Below are 21,384 nucleotides of genomic sequence, written 5' to 3' on the forward strand. Positions count from 1 at the left end.
GTGTCTGCAGAACACTGGAGACAACCTCTTGGTACTAGTGTTGGAGAGACCAACTAGGGGCCATGCTCTTCTTGACTTGCTGCTCACAAACAGGGAAGAACTGGTGGGGAGTGTAGACATGGATGGCAACTTGGGTAGCAGTGACCACGAGATGATCAAGTTCCTTTCTTCCTGACAAAAGGAAGAAAGGAGAGGAACAAAGTATGGAACATGGACTTTGTAAAACCAGACCTTGACTCCCCAGGGGAACTGATGGGCAGGATTCTCTGGGAAGCCAGTCTGAGGGGGAAAGGAGTCCAGGAGACCTGGTTGTATTTTAAAGAAACCTTGATGAGGTTACAGGAACAAACCATCCCAATGTGCAGGAAGAATAGCAAATATGGCAGACAACCAGCTTGGGTTAGCAGAGAACTCTTTGGTGATCTTAAACACAAAAAGGAAGCTTACAAAAAGTGAAAGCTTGGACAGATGACTAGGGAAGAATATTGCTTAGGCATGCAGGGATGAGGTCAGGAAGGCCACTCATGTGGGGCACATGAGTTAAGAGAAGAGGCTAAGGGAACTGGGCTTATTTAGTCTGAAGAAAAGAAGACTGAAGGGGGGATTTAATAGCCTTCAACTACCTGAAGGGTGATTACAGAAAGGATGGGGCTAGACTGTTCTCAGTGGTGGCAGATGACAGAACAAGGAGCAATGGTCTCAAGTTGCAGCAAGAGAGGTTTAGGTTGTATGTTAGGAAAAACTCTCACTAAGAGGGTGGTGAAGCACTGGGACAGGTTATCCAGAGAGGTTGTGGAATCTCTACCCTTGGAGGTTTTTATGGCCTGGTTCAACAAAGCCTTGGCTGGGATGATCTAGCTGGGGATGGCCCTGCTTTGAGCAGGGGATTGTACTATATGACCACCTGAGGTCCATTCCAACCCTAATTTTCTATGATTCTCTGTCTGACAGTCTGGCAAAAGCTGAAAGCTGCTATGAAAGAACAAGCTTGCTCTGTGGGGGAAAGCTGTCCTGGGAGACCTACATAGCTAAGATGAGCACACCCCAGCTTCAGCACTGGAGTATAATTCCACCCCATCAGACTTTGGTACTTTAAGATTTTTTAAATCTGTTGTTTAATACACAGAGAGCATTCAACAAGTTTTATGAAAATCCTATCTTGATTTCATCAGGCAGTCCAAGTACAGGTCTTGTGTTTGTGTAATCTCTCTTAGCCAAACAGTTAGGGCCAAATTGTGCCCTCAGTTACACCCATGTGATCCCACTGACATCATAGGGCAGGACTTGGCCCCTGACTTGCATTACATACTCTCTTTATGCTCCAGAAATTACGTAATTCTGTTTATTGCAAACATTACATTTTTTGTTAACTATCTGCTCATTTATATAACACCGTCCTGCTTTTTTATTTACTAAAGGTTTGTAAGATACAGAAAAGGCTGACTATTTTACAGCTATTATATTACACAGGTAATGAATGCTTGATACATGCCTGCAGTAATACTAAACAGTTCTCAAAAAAAATCCTACTTACGTAAACAAACAAATAATCCTACTTAAATACAATAATACTGCCATTTAACATCTTGGCAATAGTAGTCTCTGAAACTAACCATGTGATAAAAATACCTCGGGGATCAGGACCTAATATGGAGCATTAAGAGACAATTAAAAGTTATTAATATTATGATGATTGGGGCACAGAAAAACTCACACAGAGATGAAAAAGACAGGGACTGTTGACATTAGGTGATGAATACAAGGAATGTGAAAAATGTACACTTAAATGGTATACAGACCGTAGAACTGTTTCTATTCTGCTCATCTCATAACAAATGAACAAGAAGGTATTGGATACAACTGAAAGTTAGTAAATTCAAAACTTTTTCCACTCACAGGTAATTAGATTTTGGCTTTGGTATCAACAATTTAACAAGATTAAAAAAAGAGATTGAGCACTTATATGGATATATAAACACACATGTGTATACAATATATACAATAATAGTTAATGCTATTAATTATTTTAAACAACATAAAGTTTAAATAATTTATCTTTATTAGAGCTAAGATTAAATCTTAATAAGGAGCAGATTACCCCCAAAAATACCTACTGTGGAGTTCCTTATATCTTCTGAAGCATCTGGAGGCACTCTGCTGAACCCATGGACCATTCTTGGACCAGTAGGTAATCCTGTGATCCTACTATGTCCCTGGAGGTTACCTGGCTCTAGTCAATGCCAATGTTATCCACATGTTGTAAGAGTAATACGCACAGGTTTTTTTCCTGAATAGACTATATATCACTTCCAGAGGAAAGTGGTGTAGCCATACCAAGCCCACACCGGTAAAATTATATAATACATGACACCAAATCTAATATGACATTCTAATATGCAGGCATATTTTCAAAAGCATTAGAACAGAGAAAATGATTTAAAATATCTCTATCCATACACAGAATTCACTTGGTGCGAATATATGACACACAGTAATAAAAACAAGACAAGTTTTAAAGTTCAGTTTAGACTGGTATCCACTGCTATATAAACATAAAATATAAGCATTTTTTTTTTTTTTTTTTACTGGAGATTAGGCAAATCTTAATAGCCACATACAATCATTGTCAACTTGTAAAAAAAAACCTTTGCTGAAGTAGCTCCACAGAAGTCATTACCACCCTTCCCTGTATAATTTATAGCATACTGATTTGTACAGAATTACTTTACTGCTACTTAAGGTAGATAGATATGTTAAAAGCAGATTCACAGATTTAACAATTTAGAGACAAGGAGAAATAGAAAAGCAGTAAAAAAAGAAGGGGGAGAAGGAAGGAGATGACTCTTTGAAAATGGTGCATATAATAAAAAATGTCTCTATGAGATCTTTCACAGTATCTGAATGTCTGGCAGAATCTCCCAGTAGAAGATATAATATCTGCCTCCATCTGAAAGAGAGATTTTTCCCCCTAATTGGTGGTAACCAATTTAAATTTCTATGCCAAGATGATGAAATATATCTGAGGAAATTTTCTATGCTATGGCACAATAAATGTCTTTAGACATTTGGGTTTTAGTTGTTGCTTGTTATGCTTTTACAAATGCTCCAAAGATAGCAAACGACTGAATATAGAATACTTACCTCAAAACTGACAGGTATGTTGCGCTTCAAAGCAATTTCAAACACTACACTGATCTCGGATTTGTTTGCGTCTTTATCTTCTTCTGTTTCTTTTCCTCCCTCTCCATTCTGGATCATGAAAAAAACATAAATTATGTTAAAATTCTTATTTTAAAGAAGATGATTATGATTTCTTTTAATGCCTCTTTAAGTCTACTGACTGTATTTTCCCTAAAATAATATTATAAACAACAAATTTCTTAGTTTGCTTACAGTGATATAATATTTTTCTATAATTATTTCATAAATTCTAGTTACAATTATTTAGTGATTTGAAAAAAGTTTCACGTTTGTGAAATGTCTTAGGTTTCCGTGAGGCTTCCACAGTGAAACTTGCTCTTATAACCACCTACTAACTGCTGCTGCCTATCTGAAAAGGCCTTCAATTTTTGGACCCTACAAGCATTCCTGTCTCTCTACAAATCAAGGCATGTTATATGTCTACTTCAGCTTTTAACTACCAGTACTTTCAAGCTGTTTGTCTAAGAACTAAAAAGTCCTTAAAGTTTTCAACCTTGGATCTTCCCCTTACCTGTGAGTCCAGCCAGACTTTCGACTCTAGATTGGAGGTCATAAATTTCAAGGATATTACTACCTAATATACCAGACTGCCAGCAGCTGGGGCTCCTACCAAACAGATAACTAAGACTGATTTAACTATTTAGAAGCACAATCATCAAAAGTCTGAAAGTATACTGTAATTGTAAAACTGATACAGAGAACTGTCAGGTTCTTCACAAGGACTACAAAATATAGTAATAACTTATTAACCCTTTAAAAACAATTTATACATTTAAGCTTAATAAAAAGTGTGATCCAAATCTAATGGCAGCAAACACCTACAATGTACAGGCATAGAAAGCTTGGATTTACCCTTCAAACAGTCAAAAGACAAATGCCTACAAAGAGTAAAAAGCGTTCATTTTATTTTCTGACAGGCTTTGATTCTGTCAATGCTAGTCAATATATTTACAAATGAACTGAAAGAAAACACAAAAATCATTGCTTGTAAAGTCTGCAGATGATGCAAAAATTGCTGGAGTGGCAGACAACAAGGATTAATTTCTCATTAACCTACCAGAGAAAGGCTAGCAAGATCTAAGGGATGAAAATTGAAGCTAGACAAATTCAGACTGCAAACAAGATACTATATATACACACATATATATATATATGTTTTTTACATTGACAATAATAAAGCACTGGTACAACTTACCTTTGGATGTGATGGACTCTATATCACTTGAAGTTTTTAAGCAGAGCCTTTCTAGTCTCTTTAGATATGCTCTAGCTTAAGCCAAAGCTTTTTGCTTGATGTTGGAATTACTAGGTAAAATTCTATGGCTTGTGTTGAACTACATGCTCACAATGACTGCTTTAACATTTCTGAATCCAGGAATATTTTTCCATGCTACACAATACAAAGCACGGTTACGGATGCAGTTCAAGTAAAAGTATTAGGTATTGTCCTTTGTACTGAACAACAGTCAGTCCCAAGCCTCATTCATCAAACACCTTTTCTAAACTCATTAAGATAAAGTGATTGAATGGATGGTTACGGACAGATTATTGGAATGTCTAAAGACTGACTAGTTTAAATGTGTCCATGTCACAGTACTGCACCTCTTTGCTCTCCATTCCTTTTTTAGGCATCTCTTCTGCTAGTTGGCAAGGTATTTGGCAACTGCACAGCAATTCTTTCATTAATGCAGGTTCAGACACCCCTACGTTCCCCAACTTCTTTCTGCTGATAACTTAGTGCTTTACCCACACTTACAAAATGTAATATCAAGCCCATAAAGTTTCTCTTCTATACATATTAAAGCACTGAAGATTTTGTGCCTAGCATATTAAACAATACTATCATAAACTGAAAGTATATAGAGAATTCTTCATTAAACCATGACCAACTTATGAAGACCAAAAAAGTGACCCTATTTATTGTGCTCCATATTGTTCAGAACATACAGAGGAATATTTGGTACCCATCTAAGAAAACCTATATTCTAGGCCAACACTACAATTCAGATGGTCAAATACCACAGGAATGTGTGTGTGTGGGGGGTGTTTCCTGGCATTTAATTTATATTATCCGAAAGTATAGCATATTGTGAAGACAATGCAAGAAGTCTCTAGGACAGTAATTCTCAACAAGGATACCAAAAGACCCTTTGGTGTGGTGAGATCTTTGTAATGGTGCTGCAAAGCACAGTCATAGTGACACAGCTGGGCACCCAGGACAGCTGCCACACATAGAGGCAGCAGTGACTTCCTGTTGCTACCATTGCCACGATCACACAACTGTGGTAACACTCTTTTTTTTCCACTCTACCTACCCCAAGTCAGCACCCAGGGTGCCTGCGCCAGTCACCCTGCCTTAGTTACACCGCTGCCATAGAGTGCTGCACAATATTAGTGTGTCAACACCTACACATGGTTCACAAGATAAACCCACAGATTTCAAATAGGAATCCACAGTGTCAAAAACACTTGAATGAACTGTAATCTTTCTGGGTTAGTGTTTTGAGCTTTTTTGCAACCGAAGAATTGCTCTATTATTTCTCCGTAGTCAAAAAACGAGTAAAAGTAAAGATCTGGCATTTTCCTGGAGGTGCCTTGAGTCTAACAAGGTTGAGAAACACTGCTATAGGAGTATAGTATTCACCAAATTGCAAGTAGTATCAATGTTACTTCTAAAGTTTGTGATGGCCACTCTCACTTAGTTCTAAAATGGAGACAGTATGTAACTTTGGGGGGGGCGGAATTTCCCATCTGAGCATGTTACAATTATTAATGTATAGTGTGGACACACAAATACTTGGAACCCTTTCAAAAGGGGAAGTTTCAAGAGGGCAGCAGCTGCTATGTTTTAACGGTAAGGTATGAGCAAGCTGAGAATGACTGAAATGGAGCAAACCTTCTCCCACTGTAACTCTGGATGAAGGAATGTTAAAGTTGGAGCAGGTTTCCTTCACTGAATCATTTTCAGCTCATTCACATACTATTATGAAAATGTACCAGCTGCTGCCCTTTTGAAACATTCCCCTTCTGAAAGAACTCCAAGGCTGCTTATAGACATGGAAAAAAACCCCAAACAAACAGCGCTTTACTTTCAGCTCAGTGTGCCCCTGCACTGAGCACAGGACATGCCCAAAAGATGCACTGCATCAGTTTGACCCAGCTCGCCCAGCATCTGTATACCTCATGTGCTCCAGCGGGGTTTTTTGGCACTTTTATTTAAGAGCTGATTAAATCAGCTTTTAGATAAAAGTGCCAAAAAGTGCTGCTAAAGTACGCAAGCTACACAGATGCTGGGGACTCGGGTGAAACTGATGCGATTGCCTCTTCCAGTAAAGTGCTGTGTTCCCTCCTCCTCTCCCCAGCACACATCTGTCAGCACCCCAAGTGTTCATGTGTCCACACATTATGTGCCCGCATTACACTCCAAGGAAAGAACTACTGATCATATTTTGCAAATGAGGAACAGATAACATTGCTCAGGGTGAGAGAAGGTTTGTAACAAAGCGGAATTGAACACAAACACGTGCTAGACTCCTGACCAAGATCAGTCCAGCTGCCTTTTCCTTAAATCTAGATACCTCATGAAGGAATCACTCAGTTCTCATTTCACAATACTATCCCCTGAACTCATATGTGGGGGTAGGGGAGTAGTTTCCTTTATCTCTCTCAACTCATGTTTAGCCAATTAGGCTAAGACAGTTCTTTGGAATCATCCAAGCACAGAGCGGCACCAGCCTTTTCCCAGCAGCTGCGCTATACATCCTCTGGCCAAACATACTTATTTGGCCAAACTGGGAGCACTGTGCCTCTGCAGACTACAGGTGGGAGCAGGGCAGGCTCAGCTGTGCGAGGTAGGAAGCAGCAGCCCAGGGAGGAGAGGGAGGGCTTAACAGGGGTGATGCTGGGAGGGGTGGCTACGGGGAGGGTTGGGGCTAAGGTGAATTTTGAGCCCCCCAAGTTCCATCTTCTATCTAAGCAGCTGAAATGTTATTGCCTAAAAGTAAAAAGTCTGTGCAGCCACATCTCCAAGCACCTAATTTGTGCCCACAATCCTAATATGGCTTAATCTGGATCCCCAAAGAGAAACCTGTCTGTCTTTCTCAAAATATGTCCCTTCCTGTTTGTTTTTCTCATGCCTAAGTAGGGATTTCATAAGTTTAACTATCCAATTTGTGGAAGGTGGTAAAGAAAAGGATGAAGTTATTATAGTAAATCAGATCTGGACAAGAAACAAATGAGGAGAATTAGACCAAAATTAAAGATTTTTGGATTTGTCACAGAATAGCTTTTCTCTTCCTTGAAGCCTGAACATCCTAAAGGACCTGTTCTAACCTAGTATCAAGAGGCAGATAGATCAGGTTCTTACTGCTGTTAAGTTAAACATATTTTCTAAGATTTACATGAATATACTATGAAGAAATTAACATCTAAACAGATCTACCCATATTATTTATGTAATTTATTTCCCATTACTACCTATTATTACTGGTATAGAGACTTAGTTCTTAGCAGTTTGCTGTGTGGAACTAAAAATGTCAGTAACTAAAAGATGTTAACCACAAGTGAAACATAAGTGAAGTTTTCCTGTCCTTGACAGCAGGCATATGGAAGTTAAGGACCCCTCTTACAAATATATTAATATTAACAAAACCCAAAAATGCACCAAACTAAGAAATGCTGCTCACTAATTCAACTTTACAACCTAGGCTTCTGAAGGTAAGTCTTTGCACAACTATTTCTTTGGAAGAGATGAGAAAAGAAAAGGAAGAAATAAACCTAACTCAAGATCTTCATTCTGTCAAGCACACTTTCCTTTTTTTTTTTTTTTTAAAGATTTCTAACTATTCTTTTAACTGACTCTTCCAGATCTGGAAAAGGAATGATGGCAGAATTAAAGGGGGGTTAGTCAAACTCTCCTTTGATCATAAGGAAGACTACTAAGGTATGGTACTGGAATAGTAAAAGAAATATAAGCAGCACAATTGTCCTTTTTGATTCAGAAAATTCTCTCTGGTCTTAAATGGCACCTCAAAAGAAATCAAACAATAAACTGTGGGTAAGCTTTTTAGATTATTGCTCTGTACATGCTCTTGATAGGACTGGGCAAAAAAAGGAGTGCAAGGAGAGCTTTCTTTATCTTCTAAGGATACTTGTTTAATTCCTTAGCAATCTTGTTGCTACAGGGATTTTCATTTCCAAAGTTACTTGTGAGATTGGGGGGAGGGGTTGCTTAGATATTCTTTAAAATATGTAGGAATATTTTCATTTTTAAAGTTATGAAACCTTTGACCATTACAACACTGAAGGAAACTAATGATCCGCTGAGGGACCAACAGGCCAAAAAACCTAAACCCATCTGACAGCTGTTCAGTGGTCTGTACAAAGTTATTTAGTGAGCTCAGTCAGGTTCCTAAAGCACAAGCACAACAAAAATACAAGTCACTATTTGGCAACCTTGCTGGTATTCTGAAATGTATTAGAATAAGTAGTAACTTGTTAAGACAGAGACTGATTTAATCTGTAAAGCACATTCAATAATATCATTATTAATAATTCAAGAATTAATTAAATAGCTCAGCGAGGCCACAAGTTAAATGGGCCTTTCCTGTACTTTCCAGGGGTGATCACATATCATTTCTATGTAGCTGCTTTAGTTTCCAAATGAAATACTTGCTCTCGACAATTTGAATTTAGTTTGTTCAATTCCTTGCTTCATACCACTTCCTTCAGCATTGGGCTGTTGAAATAAATACATTCATATATCTATATTTGGTTGCCTTCAGTATTGGTCTGCAGCTTAGTTATAATTACATCCAAGTGAATTCATCACTACAAAAATTGAAAACTAAAAAATAAGCTGTAACTAGTTTTATAAAGAACCATGTTACCATACACCTTGTACGTCTTTTTAGAGCTGAGGTAATTTGGCCCTCAGTACTTCCACCCACAAGCTACACCTTTTCCTTCAATCACTATGATTCCACATATTTTTCTTCCCCTTTCAGCTTCCAAATAACTTTATTATTTTATTAGTGTTTTGTAATATAAAAAGAACCTTGGTTTTTTCATCACTTGAATTTAAAATAGTTTTCATTTACAAATTGAAATTAGAGCCTGTTCTAGTTTCAAAAAAATGTTAAATATGTATGTGCAAACAATGCAGAAAAACATGGATGTTAAAACGATAACTGAAAATGCACTGAATTGTTATTTTTCTACAACCTTACTCTATGATGCAAGAATCCAAATGTGGGATTTGGTACCCAAGTTTGAAAATTAGCCTCAGTACGTTTTTAACCACGAACCTGAGGTAATTTTTCTGGGATAGGTTCATTCTGGAGAGCTTGAAGGGCCTTCATTGCAGCATTGTGTCTAGCAGCTTGACGAGTCTTTCCTTCACCAAAAAACTCACTGTTGCCAACAGTCAACTGGACATAGAAAATTTTAGGCACTGGGCAGTGATACCTAGGAAGAAGTCATGAATAGGTTAATACATTGCTATGAGTAAAAAATGAACAATATAAATTTATGAAAACCGAATGTGAATTTTATTTAAGATACAGTAGTAACTATGATAGACAACATGACTTTTGAGTCACAGCATAGGACAAAGATCCAAACATATGATGTCTTCTTGTCAGCCTCTAACAATCCTGCCTATAACTCAAACTTATCACCTCGAGATCACTAACATGGCCTTGTAACTCTCCTTTTAAGGCAAGTCAAGTGTGCAGCCCTAACCTATTTCCAGCTTCAGCCCAGAGGAATGCTGGGAATAGTAGTTGCTGAGGCTGGTAAGAGTTGGAGACTCCTGTGCAAATTACACTGGGAAAGTGCTGGGCTATCTAAAAGTGGCTCCTTTCCCTCACAAGAAAGAGAGATATGGAAGAAGAAGGAGGCCAAGTTCTCTCCAGTAAGGGCTCAGAAATGTTCCTGGGTAGCAGCAGCTGCTGGAGAGGTTGCAAGGAGAACCAGAGACCCAGACAAAAGACTAAGAAGGGAGATTTGGTATTGAGAGTATTTGTAACTGGAATTGCAGGGAGGGCAAAGAAACTAGTTATTATAGGAAGAGGTTTGGAATTAGGATGCAGAGAAGTTTTTGGATAGAGTGCCTGCATCCTTTTTTTGGGAGCTCAAATCAGAGCTTCTAGCACGCTATGGAAAAAAACCCTCTCCTCCCCTATCATAATGCCTGAGTATTTCTAAAGTACTATAAATAGAAATAACAGCCACTACTGTAGGTAGATTACAGGGTTTGTCTGAATATGTCTGAGAAGATAGCAGGGGAACACTAAGGTAAAGAAGTTAAATATCCTGACTGAAGTGACTATCATAAACCAAACTTTTCCAAAGTGATATGTTTATTCATACCTTTAAATCCCACACTTAGGTGCTCTATAGTAAAGTAACTAAAACAACTCCCTTCCCTCCTTTAGCAAGAATGGAAAAAAGAGAGAGGATGTTGCTATTTTTGGCATTGAAATGTGCCATATAGTGATGAGTGCTAACACAAGAATCTAAGTAGCTAAATAAATGGATGGGTAGATCTTCAGTGTCTACAGAGAGGGAGGCATTTTTTCCTTGAACTAGAAAACCTGATTCAGCTTATTAGATGAAGATAATTAACTCTTAGCCCTTAATGGAAAGCAAAAAATAGCTGGTAATATGGTTGTTTGCTTGTTGTTGTGGTTTTTTTTTTTTTATAGACAACTGTGAATTGCCTCATGTTGAATGTTCCAGGGTTTTAATCCTCAGACAATGGATCTTCTAATACTGCACATTCCTTTCATGAAAAAAAATTATATTAGAAGTGATATGTTTACCAAGTATATAAAATGTTTAAATAGTTGATGTAATTAATGGTCAGTGTGCGAGACCCTGAACGAGCAGCCTCAGCAGCAGGAGCTGCCTTTGTCCCCTAAGGTACAAACCAGGGGCGGGGAGGGGAGGAGACGGTGGAAAGAGCAGGGCACAGTATTCTTAAGTTGGTCTTAAGTGGTTCCAGCTAGATCAGTGATTCTCAACTTTTTGGCCTCAAGGCCCCCCTTCCATATCTTTTCCTGAATTTCAATCTCTCTCAGTAATTTTCAACTCGAGTGCCGTGAAATTCAGAAAAAAAAATGGAGTTATTTTTTTTACAGGATATCTCAGCATTGGTACAATTTCTTCTAGCAGTGGAATGGAATGTGTTTCATGTTTTGAAAATATATAAATGTATAGCTTTTCAGATGTAAGAGTACATTTGTGCTGCCATTTTTAATACAGAAAAAAAGTTTGCCCCAGACATCAAAAGTTTGGGAAACACTGATCAATGGTTTATTTCATTGCCCCATAGATTATGACACATTTAATGTTGAATGGTTCTGTTGATTTGTTTGTTAAGTGAAGCATTAACACACCTAGCTACCAAGGGCCAAGAGCTACAGTTATATCCATTGGCTTTTGTGTGAATTTTGCCTGAATAAGGATGGTACATGATAGCCTAATTACTGAAGTTTAAGGTAGAATTTCACCATTTGAAGCTAACCTTATGTTAAATGTTACATGGAAACTTATTTTGATTTAACTTCTTTTATTCAGCATATACATAATTTGATCTGACATTATTACGGCCTTAGAAACCATGGAGTGGAGTTTTGACAAAAAACATAGTGCATGTTATCTATGCAAGGTGAGCAACTATTACAGTGGCTGAAGATCAGTGGAGAACATAAGACAGTATCCCACACATTCAGTCACCATCTACATGCTGTGTGCATGTCAATTAAAGCAGTGTTTTCGATCATTGGCTCTCCAATCTGGGATTTGCCTATGGCCTTGTACAGACATTCAGTTGCTCCTGGAAGAGTCACTACTCTACCAGAAGCCACCAGTATATAGATGCTCAAACTTTTTCTCCCAGAATAAAAATGGTTGCTCCAAGAAAAAAATAACCTGGAAACAACCAGGGTTAAAACAGTCCCAGGAGAGTCTATCCTGAGAGAGTGAACATCTGTACATGCTGTAAGTGATTAAATGGTGTCTGTATGAAGTAAGGGCCAACATAACACTGATAAATTCTGCCGTTTATAGAAGGGAACCTGCCATATAGAGCAGCAGTTTTTCTAAATTTTCACACCAGCACCAGGCAATCCCCACTTCTTTGCACATTTCTCTTGAAACAAAAGTTACTGTGGCACAGCAGCTGGCAACTATGCAGTGAGGGTGACCCATTTTATGTAAAATGAATAGGCTTTCATTTTCATACCATGCAACAGAGGAGCATGTGAACCATAATCCACTTTACAAAACACCGTCTTTCAAGAAAAGGTATACTTATGAATAATTTACAGTAAAAGCTTAACTGTCACCTTATAAGCCAGCATGCTCTATTAACCGGCATGTTGGCTTGTAAGGTAAAAGCGAAACCCGAAGTGCCCACTGTAGCACTTCTGGTTTTGCTGAGCCCCCACGGCCCAGGGCATAGCAGGCTGCGTGGGGCCTGCCTTCCTGTTCCTTGGGGCCCATGGGAGGGGCAGTGACACCCCACACGCGGCAGGAGAAGTGGTGGCCTAAACAGGCAAAGACACCTGTTTGGGCTTCTCAATTAACCAGCATATTTTGTTATCCAGCACCCCCCATTCCCCATGGGTGCCAGATAACAAAGCTTTTGCTGTATAAGGTAATAAGGAAAAGTGAAACTCGCTCAGCCTGTGATTCTACAGTCTCATGAAGCTCTCTGGCTTTGGCAGAGTAATTAGACTTTTGTCTGTCTGGTCTCAAGCAGGGGACAGATAGCATAAACACTGCCAGAAACACATAAAACAACACCTGAACTGCTCAGAGTGGAATATAACTGCTAGAATTCTGGCATCTGCATGGCATAGCAGAGTGTGGGAAGAGAGAGGAGAGTAAGACTAGGGAGCAGGAAAAACTGGTTTAATCATAGCCCCCAAGATAATAATGACGCTAACTTCTGAAGACACAATGTAATGTTTGTTGTATATCAAGTAGCATTATGAAATGAACAGTGCAACAAAAGATTAAGAGGCTGCCCTGAGAGAGGTTCTAGCTCCCTAACTCTATTTGTTGACCAATAAGATTCTCCAGCACTTCAAGTTTGAGTAACTGTGCCAGAAAGCACTAAAAACAATAAGGGGGAAGGGAGTTGGATTACCACAACAAAGCAACAAGTGCAACATTTTCTATCACAAAAGTTTCCAAACTACAATTTTAAAAATTTGCCAAGTCTTCATTGATCTGCTTCAGCCACAAAGCAAAGCAGGCAGGCAGTCTTCAGAGAGTAACGATGCACATCATTACACACAATCTGTGGATTTACAGAGACTTTCAACTAGCTAAATGTAAAAAACAAACAAACAAAAGTATTTAAGTACTTTTCTGCCCCTCAGTCACAGTTTTCATTTTGTATGAAATAAGCCATAATCAAACCCCCAGACAATACAAAGTAGGTGTATAGCAAACAGATAAACCCAAGCAAACTACAAAATAACAAGTGAATAGATTATAAACAAGTGGGGGCTTCTGGTAACAAAGCAAGATTTAGTACTAAACATATGAAGTTCTATATTTAGAAATGAATTAGATGAATAAAGAGTAGAAGGTCTTTATGAAGCAGACACACACACAAAGACTCTTTTCTACCTTTGTCTCCCTGATGCTGTCCTAATATTAAACTTTTTGTGTAACTAGGAACTGTACACATCGAGGGAACACCTTGGCTTACAGCATAAGTAACTGGGAGTTTTGCGACCTGTAAGATCTAGAGCAGGCTTGTCCAACATACAGCACGTGGGCCACCATGCGGCCTGCCAAGGCATTTTCTGTGGCCTTCAGTGCTGCGACGGCAAACGAAAGTAAACACAGTTTACTTTGTTCCCGCCCCTTGTCCCTCCCCCAGCTCCTCAGCAGCTTCCTAATGGCTGCTGAAGGGCTGAGGAAGAGACAAGGTTCCCACATGCACCGTGCGTCAGCTTGACATTGCCGATGCGGTGTGAGTGGGAAGAGTGCAGACCTGGCCCACCTCCTCCCACCCCCAGCACCATGTGGGGAAGCCACTGCTTCCTGGTCCTAGCGACTCGCCGCTCCCCGTCTGCAGGCGAGAGGCAGCCTGGCGGGCAGGTGCCTCCTCCCTCCAGGCTGTCGGCATTGGCCGCGCCCCACAGGGTGGCCCCGAGCTTGGGCAGAGCCTGCGCTCGCTGCGCCCCGAGATGCCATCTGGCCCTGGCCCCAGCTCCGGCTCCCTCCAGCCCAGCATGGTGATGCAGACACATGGAGGCGGCACAGCAGCTGGGCTTGCCCTCGTGGTGCGTCTCTGCCGCCTCCTGCTCAGCTGGGGCACCTCAGGTAGGGCCAGGGCTGGAGAGGGAAGACGGCGCCTCCCCCAGGGCTGAGCCGGTGACTGTGGGATCCCGGCACCTGTGTGTGGGGGGTCCCTGCCTTTCACAAGGGAGGGAAGCTCAGGGCAAGGGTTGTGCCCTGTGTTGCTCCGCTCTGCCTCAAATAATTGCCCACCCTGGTCTAGATTAGTGGTTCTCAACCTTTCTTGTACCAGGACCCAATTTGTAAACACACATGGTCAGTCCCAACCCAGTGTCCCTCACTGCTCCTACCTCCAGACCCCAGTGCCCCAGTGTGTGGGGCATGGTGGGGCCCCAAGTAGCCCCTTGCAGGCTGGAACCCTGCCAGCCCACAAGAGAAAAGCCACAGTTCTATGTTTTTCTCATTTAAAGGAGAACCCATTTTTCAAGTTTGCTCATGACCCTTTCATATATTCTTGAGACCTACTTTTGGGTTGCAACCCATGTTTTGAGAAACGCTGGCCTAGATCATGCCCGACCAGTGCTGTCCAACATCTTTTTGTACACCTCTGATGATGGAGAGTCTACAGCTTCCCTGGCTAGTCTGTTCCACTTCCTCGCTGTTCTAACCTCTGTGAACAGAGGCCTGGTACTGGAAATACAGTGAGGTTTTCAGGCTCTGTTCTGTGCCTTGTCAGTTAACACATGGACAAAAAGAAAAGGGGAAGAGGTTTTCTCTTTAATTTCTACCTCCTCCCATCGGCAAGAAGCTGTTGGAAATTTCTTCCCAAGGTCTTGTTTGACTGGTGGCAGGATGTCTGCTGCCTCATGGGGTCCAGGTCAGGTACTGTTTTCATTGTTTTTATTCTGGATTTTAAACCACATTTCCAGACCCATTCCATTGTCACTTCCTGCAACTTCATTGGTGTCAAAGGTCACATGACATCACTTCCTGATGTGATACTACTTCCTGTGAGGTCTATGAATATGGCTCCCCGGCCCACTGGGTGATAGAAGTTCATGATCCAGCCCCACATTCAAAAAGGTTGGGCACCCCTGATCTAGAGAGTTTAACTGGCCTGTAACCTGGCATCATTTTAAACCAAATGTTCTGCTACATATGGCAAGTTCTACCCCACAAGTCCACCAGCTAGGGAAATTCAATTACAGGCACCTTCTGCCTTAAACCTAGTCGCATACTATTACAAAATGACCATTAACAAAGTCCAGCAGTATGCAAGTGTGGAAAACAGATTTCTTCAACAGCAGCAGAAAGTCTCCTGCAATGAATAGTTCTGCACATTTAGCGACTATATAGACACAGTAGCCTGAATAGTAATTTGCATGCTACCTATGTCTGACTCAACCATTCCTACAATGATACTGTCCCCTTGATAACTGCGACTGCAAGGGACTCAATAACAAAAAAGAAAATGAAAGTACAGCATAAGGCCTACAAACTGCATGTAATCAAAGACACAAAAGCAGATATTCTTTGGCCACATACAGGTGTTGTTTCTTCCAATAGAAACCAGGTACGTATAAGCATTCATTCATTTCTCCAGCAGAATACATGCCCACTCAGGGAGAAAGATTTCAGGCTGCCACCTGTAAGTTCTCCCTTGTGACAGAAACTGTCTTGTAACCTGTACCCTTCCACCCATCTGGCTAAGGGAGGGGACAGACTGAGGAGCAATAAGACAATATTCTCCATCTCTTCCCCAGAGCAGAGACTGCCCAATTTGGGGAATGGGCTGAGGACTTCGCTCAGCTTTCCTTCCACTCCACTCTGGGAGACTGGGAGTGGAAGGTTGGAGGATGCTCCCAGTACTTTCCCCAAATTGGGAGGTCTTTTCCCATTACTTCACTCTCCCCGGGGACAAGGAGGACTGAATCATTCTGGTCTGATGGAGACAAGAGCAGTAGGGAAGAGGAGCTGCAGGCTCAATTCCTGTATATTCCTTCTCCCAGCAATACCCACTAGAACTGAACGTCTATTTGTGGCCTTTATTTTCTCTCGGCCTTACAGAATCAGGAAGCCCCCCATGCAAGAGTATTTTAGCTGGCTCCACTGGTACTATTTAAAAAGGACAACCTGAAACTGGAAATTTGCTCCATGCCTGTGACCTTGAATGCCAAGTTTAAGCAATGAACAACTGTTTATGGATAGTTATAAACCCCTGAAAATAGGGGTTCATAATAGAAATGCTGACAGACCCCTAACTAAGTTGGTGTGAGCAGGCGCCACTATAATTAAATAAATCACCAGGGTCTGCTGACAATTACAAAACTCATTTTGGTTTGCCACAGAGACAAACAAAATTTCTGTTCATTATAATTTTACTGGAATATGATGTCATAACGTGTAAGCATACTGAAACAATCTGCTGCTTTTCTGGCCAAAATATTAATTGCATGCTAAGGAGCCCTTGGGGCCTCTTCCTTTTTTGCCATCAAATCCATACACAAAAAGACAAATAAAGTATTAATATATTAAGTTACGTGTTCATACTGCATTTCCTATATTTTTCTAGAGTCCTCAATGCATAAATGTTTTTGGTAAATATCTTAACTTAGAAAACACAAGTGCAATTTGAGGCTCAAAGAGACTGGGAAATATGTTTAGATATATTTCCCTTTTGACTAAGTAAGCTTCCTCACAATATTTTTTTCTTCCAAACTATTTATATTGTGTGTTCTTATTGCTTCCCTTCACAGTTCTTCCTGTATTAAAACTCTTTCCTCAATGTTCAGCTCCTCCTCAAGGCTCCTTGTTCTGATACTTAGCTTCCCTAATTTTAATATTAATTTAGCATCCGTCTTGTCTATGCTTGTCAAAAAAACACGAGCGACTCAGTGATGTTCCACTTAATATCTATGTTCTCTATATATGTAAAAAAAAAAAAAAAAAAAAAAAGGTTTGTTTATTCCTCTTTTTTCTCAGTATCCTCTTCCCAATCTCATCCGACTAGCAGCTGGGGGCTGAGGGACTGGGACACTGAAACATACACAGATAAAGGCCACGTGCATATGTTACGTTTCTACTAGGAGAATTACCATTCACCCAGTAGAAACCATAAATGTACAAACACACATGTTGTTTCTCCCAGACCAAAAATGTCAGTTCTAAGGAAAAAAATAACCCAAATCCAACCAGCCAGAAGTAGCTCCCAAGACAATGAATGTTTGTACACTTTCCAGGGGCTTAATTCTCCCTAGTATCAGGAGTCAAGCAATAGGAAAGGGCTCCAGTGCCTTCTGAAGACCAGGGTCACCCAGTCTGGAGGAGTGAGGGCAGCTGCTCACACCTCCCCAACCTGAGTTGATGCCTGGGAGGAGCAGCTACAAGCTTCTCCTTGTTGGCACCTCACACCCTAGAGTTTCTGATGTGAAAAGTGGGCAGGAGGTTCTTAGTTTGCTCAGCATTCAGGTATCAGAAGCAGCGCCACAAGTCCCCAGCTCAGTTCTCACAATGGAATTCCCAAGTGGAGAGAAGGGGAGCAGCAGCCACTCCTCCCTGCCTCTTCTCCAAACTGGGTAGTCCTTGGTCTGGGGAAGAGGTTTGGGGGGGCTGGGGGAGGAAGGTTGTCAGCTCCTTCTGGCTTCCTCTTGTAGCCCAGCTGGGCAACAGAAGTACAGGACAGATTGTGAAGCCTCAAGGAGACTGCCCCAAGCCCAGTTCCCAGACCCCAAGCTTTAAGTGCCACCCCTATCACACAGGTGGGTGGTGGGGTAGGGGAAGAAAACCAGGGCTGGAGAAGCTAATTCCACTCTGGTTCAAAGCCCAGGGGGCAGCACACATAGCAATTCAAAAGCCAGGGAGCCAGGTGGGGGAAGTCATCTCTGGCCCTGCTTCCCTAAATTTCTAGCTTTAAATCATCCTGTGTCTGGGCTGGACAAAAGGAAATTTAAAATTCAGGGGGACTCCCTAATGATAGTCTGCCTCCTTCCCAGGCTGTCAAATAAGGTTCACCTGAGGACAAGGGTGGCCAAAGGGGTACCCTCTAGTGCCCCCTGAATGGAGAGCTCACCTATGTAGCTTTCCAGCCAGTGGGCTGGAACACATGCATGCTCCAGCTCCTAGACTACTTTTCTCCTGGTAAGAATTTCAGAGCATTCCTTACCAATAAAAACGAATGTCTACAGGCAACCCTAGAAAGCTAAAGGGTACGACTCCTGAAGATCTCAGCTGCCTGTTACAAGGGCCATTCTACTTATGCTTCCCTTTGTCTTCTTCTCCCATATCAACATAGCCAAGCTGGTAGTGCTACTGACACTGGTTGCCCAATCTGCATTAATACTTGGTAATCTTTATATAGCTAGAAAATAAGAGTATTCAGAGGAATTAAAACAGTATTAACTTTACACATTTTTTTCTCCATAACTTCTGAAATTCCTCTAGGGGAACAAGTTGCTTAGTGCAGCTGTTCCCTGGCCATGCCCTATTTTCTAAGCAGCCTATTAGCCACATGGATCTTTTGCAGATGTGAGTAAGCTTTCTATTTAGAGAAGGGGAAAATCCAATGTGGCCACATTCCTCTCTACACAGTCCCCCTTAAAAGGTTCTTTCCACAGGTTTACTCCCACTTATGGAAACAAAAGGGCCCTCTTTTCCAAATACAGGCCTATTCCATTGTCACTTCTGAGAACTAAAACCTACTAGTCTTGAATGAGTCTAGTGGTCCTCTAAAAAACTAGCTCTATATTTCCACAATGCCATTTTTACACTAAAGCAAGAAGACAATGCACTATATTTCATGTGTTGCCTCATTCATCCGTTACTAAGTGCAAATTTACATGCAATAGCTCCGTTTATACAAAGAACTGCTTGCTCTTTTTCTAATGCTGATTTCCCTTCCAGCACATATGCAAAGTTACAGGACTCTATTAATTACATCTACTTATCCCAATCTATCCATTTCAAGGATAGATTAAAAATTAAAACTGAACCTCTGAGAATTTAAAATTAATAGCATCATTGGACATTTACAGACATGCTGTGGGGGTGAGGTGGGGGGGGTGGTAAGGCGCTTTACTTAGTGCCGCTCTGACAGCTGCATTAATTAAAAGCACTTGGAGCGTCACATGTGTCAGTGTTCCTGCACTGAAAAATGGTGGCAGGGCACTTTGACTAAAGCTCATTGAATGAGCTTTAAAATGCCCAGCCAACATTTTTCAGCATGGGAACACTGATGCATGGGACTCTGGACCAGGGGCAGGCAATTATTTTGGGCTGAGGGCTGCTTACCAAGTTATGGCGAGTTGTTGAGGGCCACCCATGTGGCCCCACCCCTTGATGGGTGCCCCTTCCTCTAGTTGGCATCTTGTGACCAGAAGTCCCTCCCCCTAACCTTTGCCACCATAAGTCCCTTCCCCTGCCCCCAGCCATATTTTTGTCTCGATTTACATGCGTTTGCCTAGTGTACATAGAAGTGATTGCACAATACCTTCCAACACATACGCAAAGTAAGACTTAAAATTAAGTCTTACTCTTGTATATTGTGGGGGGTGGCTATAGGTTTGTGGGGGGCTGTGGGTGTGTGGAGTGCGGGAGCATATGGGGTGTATGTGGATATGTGGGGTCTATAGGGGGTTGTGTGTGGGAGGAGGATGGCTGGAGTTTGTGTACAGCAGTGCGAAGAGGGGTGTGAGTGCACGTGGGACTCACCCTATGAACACACACACACGCACACACACACACTCTGCCCCCGAGCCTGCACACACACTCGCTCCCCCTTCCCCCTCCCGAGCCTGTACACGCACACACACTCTGCCCCCAAGCCTGTACATGCACATACACACTCACTCTGCCCCCGAGCTGGGCTGAACAAGCCATGCCCTTTTTTTGGCACGTCTGCGCTGTGGTTGTGTTATGTCTTGGTCCGACAATTCCTAAGTAAACCCAACCCGCTTATGCCCTCACACATATTCCACTCTGGCCATGTGCTGGTGAAGATGGATCAGAGTATCCCTTTTATGCTTCTCTTGAAACTTCAGTTTCCAAGGTGCTCAAGAGCAGCCTCTAGGGATGACCATGGGGTGGCCTCACTGGTGTTCTTCTGGTGTTTCCCCAAACCTACAAGCACACACACACTGCCCCTGAGCCTGTGCACACGCACATATGTGCGCACACACGCACTGCCTCTGAGCCTGCATACACACACACACTCCCCCCTCCCCCCGTACCAGCAAGGTGCAGTCCAGTGATGGAGCCAGGAAGAACAGCCACCTGGTGCCGGAGCAGAGCTGGGGCAGGAAAGCAGGGAACTGGCTGGGGGCCAGGCAGGGCTGAGTTGCTCATGTCTGCAAGTCTGCTGAGGGCTCCTGTAGCTTTGACAAGCAGCTGGGGGTGAATAAATATTTAGTACATATTTTAGGGGTCCTGCAGGCCGGATAGAATGGTCTAGCAGGTCAGATCTGGCCCACAGGCTGTATTTTGCCTGCCCCTGTTCTGGAGTCTCCTGGAGCACAGTAATTACCACACTCCAACAGACTTGATTAATTAAGTCTTCTCTGATGTGCTGTAATTATAGTATGTTGGAGCAGCCTCCCTGAATGTGTATAGGAGCCCATTGATTCTGGGTTTTCTTCTGTTTCTCCCAGTATACAGTATTCAACATAACCAATTTATGACATTGTATTTTGATCAGCTTTTGAGGAACAGAATAACTACACCAAAAGTATAAAGAATATCCATGTTGCTAAACTATGTTAATACAGAAATTTAAAATGATCTTCATTAAAAAAAGCTTTCAAAATAGTCAAGTAAACAACACAAGACTTTTTATATTTTCAGAACCTCTTCACTTAGAAATAAAGGAATGAAAGCAAGTCCTGAGCTTTTAAGTCCAGTTCCCTATTGTTTCAGCAACCATTTCATATG

General features: G+C 41.5%; 1 protein-coding gene across 2 annotated transcripts in view; it reads right to left on the reverse strand.

Moving 5' to 3' along the window:
* Positions 1–21,384, reverse strand: part of STAU2 (staufen double-stranded RNA binding protein 2) — a 230,467-nt gene that overhangs the window by 159,936 nt on the left and 49,147 nt on the right. For both annotated transcript variants that reach the window (XM_019549301.1, XM_019549293.1), the window contains exons 6-7: positions 9,507–9,666; positions 3,142–3,249 (exon numbers count right to left, since the gene is read on the reverse strand). In XM_019549301.1, the coding sequence (XP_019404846.1) occupies positions 3,142–3,249; positions 9,507–9,666 (268 nt within the window). The remainder of the gene's footprint in view (positions 1–3,141; positions 3,250–9,506; positions 9,667–21,384) is intronic.

The sequence above is a fragment of the Crocodylus porosus genome, unplaced genomic scaffold, assembly GCF_001723895.1.
Source record: "Crocodylus porosus isolate Cpor-Errol unplaced genomic scaffold, CroPor_comp1, whole genome shotgun sequence".
NCBI classification, from domain to species: domain Eukaryota; kingdom Metazoa; phylum Chordata; order Crocodylia; family Crocodylidae; genus Crocodylus; species Crocodylus porosus.